We start from the raw sequence: 16,333 nt of genomic DNA, 5'->3' as shown, positions 1-16,333 counted from the left end.
AAATTATATTTTTATGTTTTACAAAAATCATTAAATTGTGACGAACAGACTGGTTTTGTTTGTTTGTTTTTCAGAAAAGGAGAAAATTACTTACTTCTCTCAGAGGATTTCAAATTTACCCAAATTTGTGGTAAAGTTAAATTTTAGATAATTAGATTTGTAGAACTTGCTCTGATACGTCTACACTTAAAACATTTTTTCTATAACAATTTTTTTAAATTTTAGGTAACCATAATTACATATAGCAAAATTTGATAATACCCTTACATTGACTCACTTCAGTATGTTGACACCAGGAATAAGTTTTACTTAAGAACACAAACCCTATATCAGTCTATATCATTCTTTCTTCCTGTGCCTTATAAATGCTAAGGCATTTCATAAAGACAATTCTTTTTCACATTCACGCCATATGAAATGCAGAATGAAAAAAAATGATCTACTGACTTAGTACATTTAGATTTGTTTTCACCAATTAAAATAGAAGAAGTTTGTTTTTTTTTAAGATTTTATTTATTTATTTTTAGAGAGGGAAGGGAGGGAGAAAGAGAGAGAGAGAGAAACATCAATGTGCGGTTGCTGGGAGTCATGGCCTGCAACCCAGGCATGTACCCTGACTGGGAATTGAACCTGTGACACTTTGGTTGGCAGCCTGAGTTCAATCCACTGAGCTCCGCCAGCCAGGGCAAACAGAAGTTTTTGATTCAGTTGAATATTTGCAACTTAATACTTCATAGAAATAATATGTCTAATAAAAATATATCTTCAATTTTAACAAAGAAATTAATCACAGTCTTTCTTCTTAAATTTAGAATTACAAAATACATCCTGGGACCTTTTGAACTGAACTGGATGGGGTTAGACTGAGGTCACACTGGATCAGATGACTGCACTCTCTTCCCCGGAGACCATCCGGTAGTTCCATAGGCTGCCATTAGATAGCAGCACAGTACACACCATCAGTCATATCGCCCACACTCTCCGGTTGAGGTTGGAATTATCTCAGTTACACACACACACACACACACACACACACACACACACACACAGATTCTAATTCAATTAGTGCAGTCGGCAACTCCAGAAAAGAGTAATTCAATTAGTGCATTGTGGAGCTCTACAATATCTCTCAGCAGATGTTCACCATCTTCAGGAACTGGAGCTAGGTTTAAAATACCTGTACCACTCAGATATGCCACTACATTATGTCATTTGTCAAGGTGCTTACATATGCTTTTCTGGCTTCAAAGAAAAGGTGAAGAAACAAGCCCAGGCTAAGTTCCTAGAGATTTTTCCATCATCTGTACCAAAGAAGAATATGCAATTTTAGGCTGCAGTAATTAAATTACATAACCCAAATTATGTTCAATACAAAATGTGTCTATCACTGTATTCTAAACTATCTCACACTTTTGCAGCACTGCCTCTAGTTATGCATGCCATATTGTAATGAGGACACTGTCAAGGTGGAATGCATTCCCAAGGAAGGACAACCAGAATGATAACAGCCCCCACCAAAATAGGAGATTATGAAAATGGCAGGAATGATTATTGATGTTTTCCAATGAAACACTAACCAGAACCAGGAATATTCACCCTGGGAAAGAAAATAAGCTTATAAGCAACACGACAGCTATCCTCACACAAATATACAAAAAAAAAGAAGATAATTACTTTATATTTCTACAAAAGGCAGAAGTAAAATGAGTAGGTGAACAAAAAGTTTGAATCCTTGAGGGAAAACCTAACAGAACCAACAGTGAAGAAGGAAACGAGAAGCCTCAAGAAGTTCAGTTTGCCAACAATGGCGGGATCGAGCAGAGATTAGATGACTCCCCCACCCCTGGCAAAGAGCACTTCATCAAGAGCTCCTGTATGTGACTAGATGGCCTTCGTGTCCCTTCCAATGCTGAAATTCTATGGTTCTATGAATACACTGATTTTTGCTCATGAGGCAAGCCTGGACTGTAATAAAGCTAATCATTATTATGGAGGTATGGCTATATAAAACCACGGGCTGTAAAGGCATTTTCATAGTAATTGATGTATTAATAATACACCAGGGGAAGAAGAAATTTTGTAATTTCTGTGTGTTAAGATTTAGGAGATTCCATAAATGTACATATTTCTAATCTTATTTTTTAGATAAGCACTTGCACTTTTATTCTTCCAAGATTGAAAGAATGGTTTGTTTTTACTCATTCTCAGAAAATCAGCCAATGAGAAATCAATTTCTAGAATGATTTTTGAAAACTCCCCCACTGAGTCAAGACAGTGGGTTCTCATAGCTTAAATGCAAATCTGTATCAATATTTATGCTTTAAAAATACACAGCAATACTTAAGGCAACAGTAACTAATTCTCTGGATCTCTCTCTTTGGTCTTGCTTTCTGTGCACTGTATTTTGTAAATGAGGACATAATTCTGGGTACAAGGGAGAAGGATATTATTTTACAAATACTATCTCCTCTCTATCCAGAAGGATATTATTTTACAAATACTATCTCCTCTCTATCCAGCATGACCTCAAAGCAGGGAACTAAGAAATGTCAGGAATGATTACCAAGATTTTCCCAGTGCATTTCACTATGTGTTCATGACAGAGAATAGCTCCTGCCTTTCACATTTGCAAAGGGAGAGGGCTAAGCTAAATAGCTGTCTTTTAAAACCATCAATAATTCAACTGCTTTTAACACAAACTCCTACTTTTTCATACTCCAGAAGAATTGTAAAAGGTCATCCTCACTTAAAACTTTACTTGTAAGGTCTATGTCCCAAATGGATTAAGCACATATCTAACAATGCTGCTTTTGTAGGAAGAAAACAAATTATTTTATTTATTTATTCTTTAAAAGATTTTATTTATTTTTATAGAGAGGGGAAGGGAGGGGGAAAGAGGGGGAAAGATCATGTGTGGTTGCCTCTCACGTGGCCCCCACTGGGGACTTGGCCTGCAACGCAGGCATGTGCGCTGACTAAGAATCGAACCAGTGACCCTTCGGTTTGCAAACCATGCTCAATCCACTGAGCTATACCAGCCAGGGCCGAACAAAGATTTTTTTAATATAAAATATTTGTTGTTTTAAGAAATGTGTAACTTAAAACAAAGAGCACTAGAAAACTCATTCTATTACTAGAAAATATTTCCCAAGAAATCTATGGCTTGGGTTTTTCAGTGAAGATTTTCTATTCATGTGCCATTAAGTTATAGTAATACAACACAATGGTTCTTCCATATTACCTACTCATCCACCTTCTTACTAAAAACACAATTTTTGCACATTTTTAAAAAGTTGTTTTCTTGACAAAAATTTTAGTCTTTCATAATGAACCACTTGCCAAAGACACTGTGTACTTAGAGCAGTAAATAACATAGCTGGGCTAACACTGATTTGACTGGCAACACTGCCATATAGCAGGCTGTCATTTAACAAACTACGTCTCTTTGCCTCCCTAACTTCCTGCCTCCACAGAAACAGAACCAGAACCTAAGCTGATTCTTCCTTACAACATGGTGTTTCATAAACTCCAGTAACAATGTACTAACCCAATTTTGGTCTCCTTTCGCCCACACCTCACAGCCTGTGTTTATGTTCCAGTGTTAAGTTTATTTGGCTCCATCAGCACCACTTCTCTTTAACATTGTCCCTTTTCATGCATTTAAGGCAACTACTTCCAACCCTATCAATGAAAGCAGACAAATGGGGGAGAAAGGAATGAACTGCAAACACCTCAAACAAGAAAGGTTGCTTAAAAAACCAAGTGTCACATTCTGACAGTTCAATATTTCATAGCCAATACAAGGAATGTGCAACGACACTGCAACTTTAAATCTTTTCCTTCTATGTCAGTCTCTCTTTCTCTCATTGTAATGCCAAAGGGAACAGCAATCAGAGTGGAGATGTTCAACGTGATAGAGGTCAGGACACCATCGGATCAACGTACCAGAAACACGACCTTGTTTATTTTTTTTCCACAGTATTATTGTTTACAGGGTGCTTTGCTCATGTACCTTGTGGTTCTTAGCTAAAAGATGAAATTACAGCCCAGGATGAAGCGCTCAGGCACACATCCAATTTGTGTTTCCATCTCAGAAAACAAAAAGCTTCTAAGGCCCTCAGGCTGCCATTCAAACTTGGAGGCTGACATTTTTAACAGCATGAACCAGAGACTGGCAGAGAGAATGATCTAATGCATTTCTGACTTGTCAATCAAAGATCTCACCTCTGCTGTCTTGTAAACAGTTGGGGGCCATCTAACTACATTCATAAACCTAGGGAGAGCTTACTGCCAGCTGGGGTGCTGGAGCCACATGCTCTGGCTTCTATTCACCAAAATCATGATTTAGTTTTATAATCTCACTGTAAATAGTCCATAGGCACATTTCCAGGACCACTGGGATAGAACTATAGTAGGGAATACAAAAGAGATTTTGGTCAAATATGGTGTTATTTTCAAGCTGCCGGAATCCTGTAAACCAGTTTATCCTCATTTTACCAATTCTCCCCAAAGGACTGCACTATGCTGCAACTGAAATGCTAAAAAAATTAATGATCTGCCAATTTAAAAATCTGGGGGAAATACACTAATGTTTTACTAAAAATTTCACTTGTGTTTTATTACCAGGAAAGAAACAGGCACTACCCAAAATATGGCTCATGCAAAGGGTAGAAACTGCAATAAACAATAGCAACTATGTTTTAGTTAAAACTAATCATGTACTTTCTTTCAAATATAAAAGCTTCCCATGTTCATATACAAAAGCTCTGTATTTACTAGTTTGAAATAGTGCGACATATATTTGTGTGTATAAAACATGAAAACAAAAATAGGACTTATCCCTCTACACTTTGTTTATGACCTTTAAAATACACACACACACACACACACACACGGATCATACATGAAAATGAACATACTCTTTTTTATGTCAATTTTACAAGGCACAGAATCCAATTTAATGCATACCAAGCCACAGATACTAGGATACTAGATCTGCAACAAAGGTCTCAAGGATTTGAATGATACACCTGAGAACTTTAAAAAGCAGATGACAGCCCAGCGGGGGGGAGATACACCGAAAAATCCTGTTTCATGATTATGTACTACATCCTAGGCCCAAATAAGCATTTCAAAATATACTAGACTAGGTCTCCAGAGGACGAGGCCAGAGAATATAGGAAAGCTTAAAGCTAGTCAACCTCACGGTCAGGAAGAACAAAACTCATGAGTATAGCCTCCCAACAGTAAAGTGTTAAGTTCTTAGAGGCCAATGCAGCTAAACAAGGGACTGATCTTTTTTTTTTCCAGTGAGGTTATAGTAAATAACCTGGGTTTCTCTCTTCATGAAAAATGAACCCAAGAAGAGCTTCCTAAATGCTGTCTGTCTACCGAGATTCCAAATCTTGACAGTCCATATAAAACACCAAGTCTCAAAACTAATACAAGGAAGGACAGCAAGACAATAAAACACTACCACATAGAGCAGAACAGTAGCAAAAGAAGGTACGAATGGCTGTGGCCATCCCCAAACAACCAATAGCGACTCCTAAACAGCACAGAAAGAACTCCTGTGACACTATGGTGTCCCCTCAGCACAATGATGGCCATAACAAGAAGCTAATCTCTGAATATGAAGAAAGTGGTATGTACCTATCCAGAAGATACAGGCTCGTCTTAAATGCCCACAGCAAGAACTTGTCTGATAAGGACAGTGTATCCACAGAGGCTCCCATCACCCATCGAGTTTTCATCAATTCCATTTTTCCAGCTTGTGCTTCTTACACTGGGGCAACCCCAGGTCCCTGAGGTACCTGTACTCTCTCCTCTCTGCCATTAGGGGTCATGTTGAAGGTAGGGCAAATAGAAAAATCCAGTGTTATTCAACATGAACAAAAGCAATAAACCTTCTTTATAGCATGAAGAGTTTAATTTTTCAGATTCATCAGAAAAAATACAAAAATTTTAAGGAAATCTGATCATCTCACAATAAGATGATTTAGTTTACTTAAAACATTAGATAATGTTGCATATTAAGCCTATAAAGAAACTACCTGCATCACAGACATGTCAAAATACTCAGTGATAGAGGAACCTATTATTACAAAACTCAAGAAATAAACAGTATTTAAGCAACCAAGTAGGCATCTTAAAACACAAATAAGTGCAAATGATGTCATTTCTCCAAGACAGACTACTGTATTTCCAGGATAATGCAGCAAATTCAGGTCATCTCTACTTTTCTTGGTGAAATATATATAAAAGTTGAAAGGCTAGAAGCTGAACAATAAATTTCAATGTTATCTGAAACATTTTAAAGTCCATAATTATATGTTCTTTTTAAGAAGCAAGCTTCAATAATATATTTCCAACATTTTGCACATGTACATTAATTTTGTACCTAAAGGGTCATCACTTTCAGTGTGCCTAATGATTTTCACCTTTTCTCTAAACTGTTGTTTATCACTACTATCATTTTAATTTTCTCAGTATCTGTTCTTTTATAGAATAAGGGTAAAATGCAATAAAATAGTCAAATAATTGCATAAACATACACTGCTGTGAAGATAAAGATGTTGACATCATTGAAACTGAACTGCTGGCTTGCAGTGCCATTATTTAATAGCCTGAAATATGTATATGCTCATTAACAAGAGTCCAAATTCAGCACACAAAATCCAGTTCACAGGGCTCATCATGGTGTGCGTTGCATGTAAGCCAAATGTATAACATTTGAGGACTCAGCATGTTTTCCTTTTCCCATGTAAATGTGTGGATTATGGAATAATTGTCTAAGTATGGTTTGTTTCTGAACACAGAACACTTGTGTGTATGGATGTGCAGGTAATACCAACAATCCAATGTTTTCTCTCCTCCCACCCCATATATGTTATTTAATGGTTTCCTTCAAATTATCTAAGCCCATTCATTCATTCATTCATTCACTTATTCAGCAAACAATCATCAAGCACAAACTCTGTATCAAGCACTGTACTTGACACTGGAAATACAAAATGGCCAAAATGCAGTCCTACTCTCAAGAAATGCACAGTCTGGTGAGGGAATGATCACACTATGTATCAGTGCTATTACAAAGGTATCTACAGCATGCCCCGGAGAGAGGGAAAAGATCAGTGAGAGCTTTTCTTCTACAGGTAAAACAACTTAAGCTGAACTGTGGAGATTAAAAATTAGCCAGGTAGATAAAGGTGGGAGGCAGAGTGTAGGGGAGGATAGGATAGATGTTTTTAGTAGGGCTCCCCAGGGAGGGAGAACAGGATATGCAAAGACACGGTGCATGAGAGAACACAGCACCTCAGGAGGACAGTAAATTTGAAATGGCTAAGAATGACAGGAGAGGGGACCGGTAGTAAGCCACTCAGTTACGGTAAACCAAGTTTACACTTTGTTCAGTTTACAAACATGAGCAACTAACTGGCCATGAGCTAGAGTGATGAAAATCAGCGCCACCAGCCAACAAATAAATCTGGGTGAGCATATATACTAGTCCTCCCTCATGCGCGGGGGATCCGTTCCAAGACTCCAGTGGACGTATGAAACTGCAGGCATTGGCAAACCCTATATACACTATGTTTGTCCCATTCATACATGACTACGACAAAGTTTAAATTATCTTAGGCACAGTAAGAGATGAGCAATAGTAACTAATAATAAAAGGGAACAATTTTAATAATATACTGTAGTAAAAGTTATGTGAATGTGGTCTGTCTCTCTCTCTCAAAATACCTGGAATTTCCCACTTAATGTTTTCAGACTGCAGTTGACCATGGGTAACTAAAACCACGGAAAAGCAAAACCAAAGACAAGGGGGACCACCACAGTTGAAATTCAGAAAGTATTAGTACCAATACGATAGAAATGTCTAGAAGGGTAATTTAAAATATTTCCTTTCTTCTACTTCTCTGTATTTTCTACAATTAATATTAAATGTTTAATTTTTATATTTTATTAAAAATGGTAATAAAAATATTTAAAACAAAACTATATGTGGTTATGTCTCTGTGTGTACATGCATGCACGGGTGCATAAGTCATTTCAGATAGAAGGAAACTAACACATTGATAATTACCTTAAAGTGAAAAGATTATGTGTGATACTTTCTTGTTTATATATTTATCAAAGAATTTACATATTTTATAATAAACAATTAGTTTTACAAGCAGGAGAAAACGTGGGGGTTCCCCCCCACAAAAAAAAACATTTTGTTTTGTTTTGTCACTATGTTCAAACTCCTAATGTAAGGGGTGTGTCAAATGTCACTTTAAATAACCAAGGTCAAATGTCAACACATTTAACAAAAAATAACTAAATTTTTTATTACATGGAAATTGTGCCATACTGTGATTATTCATGTACAATAGGGGGACTCATCAGCTAGATCTTGAAATGTATTTCTGTCATTGGATAATTTTCCTTATGGTATTGTTTTGTAATAAGATTTGAATGTTAATTTGCATTCAATGTGACAAACTGTATTTCCCTATAACCTCAAATATAAAATGAAGTCTTATGTATATACCTATGTACATGTATTTTGAATAATGCTTAATTGTCCTAGTATTGCTCCGTTTTAATATTTTACTTAGTAGATGGCAAGATTTAGTAGATTTATAAATGTTCTTGAACAATAAAACACATTATGTCTCCTGACATGTACCTTTAACAACTTTAACCTTTGACAAGGGATCCTGACTAACATTAAAATACTGTATGGTTCATTTAGCTCAAGATTCCCTAAAAGTACTAGCTATACCTGACACATTAAATATGTTAAGGTCATATAAATCTACTTATACTCTTACTGTCAGAATTTCTCTTCCCTTTCAATGTCTAAAGAAAAAAAGGATCTTAATTATTTAGCTATTTTTGAGCATTTTTCTCTACTAATCATTGTCATTTAATTATTATAGAAGATCACCATTTGCTAAGGATAAGCAAATTATTCCAAAAAATTACACTTATTGTTAATAAAGAGAAATTCTCCTAACCACCCATACACCTTCCAGGACAAACCATTGGAATGATGAAAGTAAAAATATGCATAAACTAAACATATCCTAATAGAATCTATTTAGACAATATTTTCAGCATCTTCTATGTCACTAGTTTAAAATGTGTGGTTTGAAACATCAGTAACCAGTTAAACTGTTCCAATGTTCCATTTCTATCTGAGTTACTGAGAAAATCCAACAAACTCAACAACCCCAATGCTGTTCCTATTCTATTGTCACAGAATTGTGACTTCATAAAATGTTTCAAACTTACAAAAGGAGTTCAATAATTTCAAAGGGGAAAAATGCCATGAAGCTAGCACTAAGTCACTTCCTTAAACACATTTGGCAATATTAGTAAAAGTAAGTATTCCTACTGGGCTACCTACCTTGAAGAATTCCTTAATTGTCGCTTTTAAAGTTAAAAATATACTTACTCTATGACCCACAACTCCACTCTTAGGTATTTACCCAAGACAAACAAAAACATGTGTCCAAAAGACTCATACAAACTGTATAAGTAGCTTTTTCCATAGTAGACAAAAATGGAAACAATCCAAATATCTACCCATATGGATAGATATGGATATTTGAACAGACATTTCTGTTCAAAGAGATAAACAGATAAACAAATTGTGATATATAAACACAATGGAAGACAGCAATAAAAAGGAATTACTGATAAACGCTAAAAAATGGATAAATCTTAAAAATATTATGTTAAGCAAAAGAATGCAGACATAAAAGAATGTGTACTATATGAGTGCATTTACATAAAGTTCAAGAACAAGCAAAACTAATCTCTGGTGACAAATCAGAACAGTGACTGCATACAAGAGACGAGTAGTCCGTGGATGGGGGTACAAACGAATCTTCTCAGATTATGAAAATGTTCTATACCATGGGAATGAGGTTACACAAATGTGCACATTTGTCAAACTCATCCAGAGTTCACTTAGGATCTGTATTTCACTGTACATAAATTCTATTGTACATAAACAAAAATCTAAATAATAAAATAAAACCCAAGCCAGAAAGATGCAAATGTACTAAGAGTGTTATAATTGTAGTCGTGGGAACAGGAAAGATTAGATTTAAATCCTGTATCTGCCAATTGGTCAACCAGCGGTACTGAGAGCCTGAGCATACTGAACCTGACAGAATGAATTTTGGACTAAATAGAATAAAAATAGCATATAAGCCCATTTCTTCCATTTTTGCTATATAGAGAAAATGGATCTCTCTGAAGATGAGAAAAGAAAAATAAACATTCATACTTACAGCAATGTTGGGAAAAGCAAAATTTTTCATCAATACCTGAATCAAGAGTAGGCTTCCCTATGCTGTAAGGTATGAAAAACTTTAAGACTGTATTTAATAGGATACTGTTTTATATCAAGGTGAAAAACAGTACTTGCTGAAAGCTAGTCTTCTGTACATTTTTCTAATAAAATAAAACCCAATAATCTGTCAGGCACTGTTCTATGGGCTTAATGTATAAATCAACTGATTTGATCCTAACAACTCTATAAGAGATCCTATTATCACCCCATTTTACTGAAAAGAAAACTGAGGTACAGAGAGGTCAAGTACTTGCCCAAGGTCATATCTAGATAGAGCCAGGCCCAAATCTCAAGCAGTCTGGTGCCAGGGCCCATGCTCTTACCCACGGCACCATACATTGGCCTCTGGGCTTCTTTTCAAAAATGTTTCTTAAGCATCTCTTTTGTGCCTATACCATACAATATAATTCAAGTACCACACGCTCAAATTTATTCCTGAATTTTCCAGTAAAATCTCTAAATTGATCTTTCTTCAAATATACTCCAGAAGTAGCAACTTATAAGGGGATTCAGCAAACGTTTAGAATTTTTTCCTACTGACCTTAGATTCAAGATTGCTATAGACCAAATGAAAATCTGAATTTTTCTTAGTATCTTGGTTCCAAGCCAGATGATTTTAACTTGTACAATTAAAAAAAAATCCCCACCTGAGGATATGTTTATTAATTTTATAAAGGAAGGGAGACAGAAACATCGATGTGAGAGAAACATCAATTAGTTGCCCCCCGGTATATGCCCCAACTAGGGATCGAACAGTAACCTAGGTATGTGCCCTGACTGGGGATCAAATCCGTTACCTGTTGGTGTACGGGATGACGCTCCAACCGAGTCGCCCTGCCAAGGCTAACTTACACAGTTTTTAATTGCACACAATAATCTTTATCACTTATCTGATACAGTTCAAATCATCAGCATTTACTGAGCCCCAACTACGCAAAAGCACTCTACAGAGAACCATGGAGGTTAAGGGATAAGTGTAAGAATTCTGCTTTCAAGGCATTTTCTGGCATATTTCTCATTATTACGCTAGCACGTATTAACTGCCTGGGTCTGTAAGAATTCCCATCCCAACATTCCAGGGTGGGAAGAGGCATTGGGTGGCAGTGTAGTAGTATCTCCCTGTGGTTTAATTTGCATTTCCCTGATGACTAAAAATATAGAGCATATTTTCATATGCTTATTTGCCATTCATATATTTTTTGGTAATGTATCCATTCAATATTTTTGCCTACTAATTGCGCATTGTTTTATTGGGTAGTTTATCTTATTATTATGTTGTAAGAGTTCTTTATATATTCTGAATACAAGTCTTTTATCAGAAATGCATTTTACAAATGTTTTCTCCCAGTCAGTGCCTTACCTGTTCATTTTCTACAGTGTCTTTTGAAAAGCAGAAGTTTCAAACTGTGATAAGTCCAACTTTTCCTTGATTTTTTTAAGGTTCACATTTTTTGTGTTTTATCAAAGAAACCTTTTGCCTAACCCAAGTCACAATGATTTTTTTTTCCTTCCTCATTTTCTTCTGTTAGTTTTAAAATTTTAGCTCACATTTACAACTATGATCTGGTTTGAGTTAATTTTTATACATGATGTAGTGTTAACAGTTGAGGGTCATTATTTTGCATTTAGATGACCAATTGTTCCAGAGTGATTTGTTGAGGAGACTGAGAATGCATTTTAATATAACAGAGCACAATAAATTCAGTGAGATGACTTCAGATTTTATACTGTAACACATTTTTTAGCAATTAGAACTACCTGAAAAGGGTTATTAAAATACCACTCCCTTTTCAAACTATCTGTGTGAGGCTGGATATTCTGCATATATTTCAACCAAAACACCACATTACAACAGACTGAATGCAGAAACAAAAATGAGAATCCAGCTGTCCTTTACTAATCCAGACATTGAAGAGATTTATAAAAATGAAATTCAATTCCAGTCCTAATTTGTTTTTAAAAAAGTTATTTTTCATAAAAGTATTTCATTTGCATGACCATGTAATGGGTTCATCATAGCTATTTTAAATAAATTAATATTTATTTTTTCTCAGTTATTATTTTTAATATAGTAAAATGTCAACAGATTTAATCAACATAAACAAAAGCACTCGGAGGTCCTCAATAATTTTTTTTATTCATCACCCGAGGACATGCTCATTGATTTTTTTAAGAGAGAGGGGAAGGGAGGTGGAGAGAGGGAGAGAAACATCAATGTAAGAAACACCAATCGGCCGCCTGTCGTATGCACCCAGACCTGGGACTGAACCCACGACCCAGGCATGTGCCCCAGCTGGGAATCAACCCACGATTTCTCAGTTTTCAGGAGGGCACTCCAATCAACTGAGCCATACCAGCCAGAGCAGGGTCCTCCATAATTTTAAGAATGCAAATCCTGAGACCAAACAAAACTGCCACCATATCTCCCTTCAGTTACTGAAATTAGCCTTATTATAGCTAGAGTAATGCATCTAAATGCATATGTAATACATCAAACTTGTGCTTAAATCCTTTCAACAGCTCACTACTCTTCTTGGCATTAAGATCAGTCCTGCATGATCAAGGTTCTCCATTCTCCCCATTCTCTGATACAAGTCTTTTTTTAGTAGAGTCCTTAAATGCACGTACCTCCAACTGTCCACAGGGCCTTTGCACTGCCTCTTCCTTAGACTCATTAATTCCTATTCAAACATTGATTAACTGATCTTCCTTACCCCCACACCCTCAAGTAAGATCAGGATCCTCTTTAATATATTCTTATGGCTTCCTGCACATTTCCTTCATAGATTTTGGGAGATTATACTTTTGGGATTATGTAATTACTAGCTCTCCCAAGTAAAATATAAATATAATATTCCTATATATAAAAGCGTTGAATAAAATTCTGCCTATGTGTTGCAGTATTTTCCCAAGATCAACAGTTTTTATCAGATCCTCAAAGGAGTCCATAATCCACGTGTAGTAAAAAATTCACCTTACCCAAAATGAGTTCTGGCCTTTACTCTTGGTTACTGGGAGGTGATATCTAGGCCTGAAAGTTCTTATGTAACAGGAGTGTCTCTGTGTGCCTGGGGCCTCTGGCCACCAGACAAGTGTGATTCAAGATGGGGGCTTTAGCAGGTCCAATCCTGAGAGGAAATGGAGACTAAAAGCGTCAGTGTGGCTGACAGGAAGGGGTAGAGATAACGGTCACTAGGCCGGGCAGTTTGTAATTCAGTCCCCATAGAAACTCTAGACGCCAGAGGCCTGGGTGAGTTTCCCTGGTTGGCAATATCCAACATATTTTCACACACTGTGGCCCAAAAGCAGAAATGCCATCCATGACTCCATGGGGAGGGCATGACAGAAAGTTCTACGTTTGGACCCCTCTAGGTTCTGCTTGTGTGTCTCTTCCTTTGGCTAATTTTAACCTGTGCCCTCTTCCTACAATAAAATGTGAATATAATAGCTTTAAGTGAATTCAGTGAGTCTTTTCTGGTGAATTATCAAACCTGAAGGTGGTCCTGGGGGCTCCTAAACTTCCAACTGGTTTCTCAAGTGAGGGCAGTCCCTACGAGACTTACCAGTCTTGGTTAAACTCATGGTAAGCAAAAAATAAAAAGGTTAAAAACCAATAAGCTAGACTGAGTTCCTTGAGAGCAGAAACTTTATCAATACAATACATAGTAAAAAATAAGATATTTAAAACAATTTGATGTTCTCAGGATATCAATATTCTCAAACAATAGCAATGGTGCTAATGATGATGAAGATGATAAAAATACCAACCATTTACTGCATGTCCTCACTATGGTCTCCATTTACAGATGAGGAACATGAGGATTAAATGACTTGCTCAAGATAATACCACTACTGACAGATAGTATGTAAGCCCTAATTTAACTAATTTTAAAACCTACGCACTTTACTATATTGTACCTCGTAACACAAGCAAAGGAATCTTAACAGTATATTTTGCAAAGGACAATAGAAATGTCAGCATTATCATCACTAAAATAGCATCATTAAAGACCAGCAACTGTTAGCACTACTCAGGAATGTGGAATACTTAAGTTCCTTTCTTTTAACTAAGAGTCATAAGCATTCTGATGCTTGCTTACCTACTTGTCTTTGAAATTCTTCTAAATGAAAATATAAGTTAAGTACGTTAAAAATAAATTTAAAAGTGAACTTTTTGTGTATTACTATGAAATGCTAAACACAAATTCCAAATACCTGAGGTGGGTAGATAATACTTGTGCCAAAAAAAAAAAAAATCCCCACCAAGGAGAGGCAACCACACATGGATGTTTCTCTCCCTCTTCCTTCTCCCTCCCTTCCCCTCTCTAAAAATAAATAAATAAAATTTTAAATTTGACCTGTGATCAATGGGACAAATGGCCTCAAGGAAAGGCTGAAAAGAAGCAAAACCTGTCGGTTCATGCAAGAGCAGCCTGACTGTTTCAAGCTGAACACTGAACTCAAAGGTCTGAAAGGCCTTTCTACCTTAAAACTAAACCTGGTAATCAACATATAATTAAGCAGTTATTACTTCCCCCAAAAGATTTTATACATATAAACCAGCAGAAACTCTGACAGAGCACTTTATACTTTTAGTGATCATAAGAAAAACATACGAAGGTATTGGAGTAACTGGCTGTGATTAATTACATTAATTGGCTTTATGTAGGTCCAGAGCAAACATTACATATTGAATGCTATTTGTTGTGATTACTTTAAAATTCACTCTTGTACTTCTACTACATATGAAAATAAACTGTCCAGTTGTGCTATCTCAATTTTGGCAAGCCAATCGTGACAACAGAAATGTCTTAAGAGTGGATCAGTCTGGATCTACATTAGAAATTAATCATTACAGGAGTACTGAGTGATGTGATATACAGACAATATGGAGGGAAAAAGGTGAACATAAGTAAAGCATGGAAAAGGAAGGACACACTCGTGAATGAGACACACACACTAAAGCCCGCAAATAACGCACAGAGACAGAGAAAGTACCTGGAAAGCTGTGAGTGCGCCAGTCCCTGGGTTATACAGGCATCGCAGCGAAGGCATGCTGTCCGCCAGGCTGGAGCAGCCCAGCCACAGAGACCTGGGCATAGAGCACTGCAGAGAGAGGACAACTATGAGATGGGACAGTATGAGACAGGATGGTACAGATTACAGGAATTTTCAAGGCTTGGCTGAATGCAATATTCCAGTTGTAGCTGCCCTTTATGATAGAAGTATCTTCGAGAAACACACTACTCATTAGTTCTAACCCCAGAGAGACTCGAACGGGGCACTAATACCCAAAAAGCAAGGGGGGAAATGTTGTAAGTCAAAGACTGAATATACAGTAAAAATTTTTGTCCCTGTTCTTCTATGTATGTGTCTAAAAGAAATCCACTTCTTAATCTAATTAATCAATTTTTCCCCTCTATGCACTTTTGACTCACCTCCCATAAATTCACCACAGGGTGATATAAGGTGCAGACTAAGCAGAGAAGGAAATATTTCATGTTAGCATTTCAATATTACGAATGATAAATTAGAAAACAAAATACCACAGGAAAGTTAAAGTATTTTTTTTAGAAGGTAGGAAGAAGGAAAAGTAGTATACCCCTACAGCTTTGACAGCAACTAACTCTGCACAGTTTGCATATGTTTTATGTATCTTGTTAGTCTGCCATTCATTAACCAAAATGCACAGTTACCATAGCAGCTGCTTCTTCATCTTTCCAGATGGATTAAAGGGGAGGGGGGAGGGCAAGAAACAACCCAAACAGAAGGGAAAACAGCAACAAAGAGAGGAGAAACAGGGGGAGAAAAAAAGAGGACAAGAGAACCCCAAATGCTGCTGGTTAAAACCTTCTAAGCAAAAAAGTATGTGTGAATGTATATACATACAGTGTATTCAGTAGCAAAATAAGGTAGAATTTATGATTTCTAGTAATATTGACTAAACAATGTTAGTGTTATTGCTCCTATAGCTTTATA

The 16,333-nt window shown here is 36.4% G+C and overlaps 1 protein-coding gene across 6 annotated transcripts in view; it reads right to left on the bottom strand.

Moving 5' to 3' along the window:
- The window catches only part of BTRC (beta-transducin repeat containing E3 ubiquitin protein ligase), a 181,817-nt gene that overhangs the window by 103,521 nt on the left and 61,963 nt on the right, over positions 1-16,333 (bottom strand). For 3 of the 6 annotated variants that reach the window (XM_045854053.1, XM_045854055.1, XM_045854054.1), the window contains one exon: positions 15,353-15,460. The exons of the other annotated variants lie outside the window; for them this stretch is intronic. In XM_045854053.1, coding sequence (XP_045710009.1) covers positions 15,353-15,460 — 108 coding nt within the window. The remainder of the gene's footprint in view (positions 1-15,352; positions 15,461-16,333) is intronic. 6 annotated transcript variants of the gene reach the window in all.

Source organism: Phyllostomus hastatus, unplaced genomic scaffold (genome assembly GCF_019186645.2).
Source record: "Phyllostomus hastatus isolate PE091 unplaced genomic scaffold, TTU_PhHast_1.1 phas_scaffold_1066, whole genome shotgun sequence".
Taxonomy (NCBI): Eukaryota; Metazoa; Chordata; class Mammalia; order Chiroptera; family Phyllostomidae; genus Phyllostomus; species Phyllostomus hastatus.
This window is presented reverse-complemented; position numbering and strand designations above follow the sequence as displayed.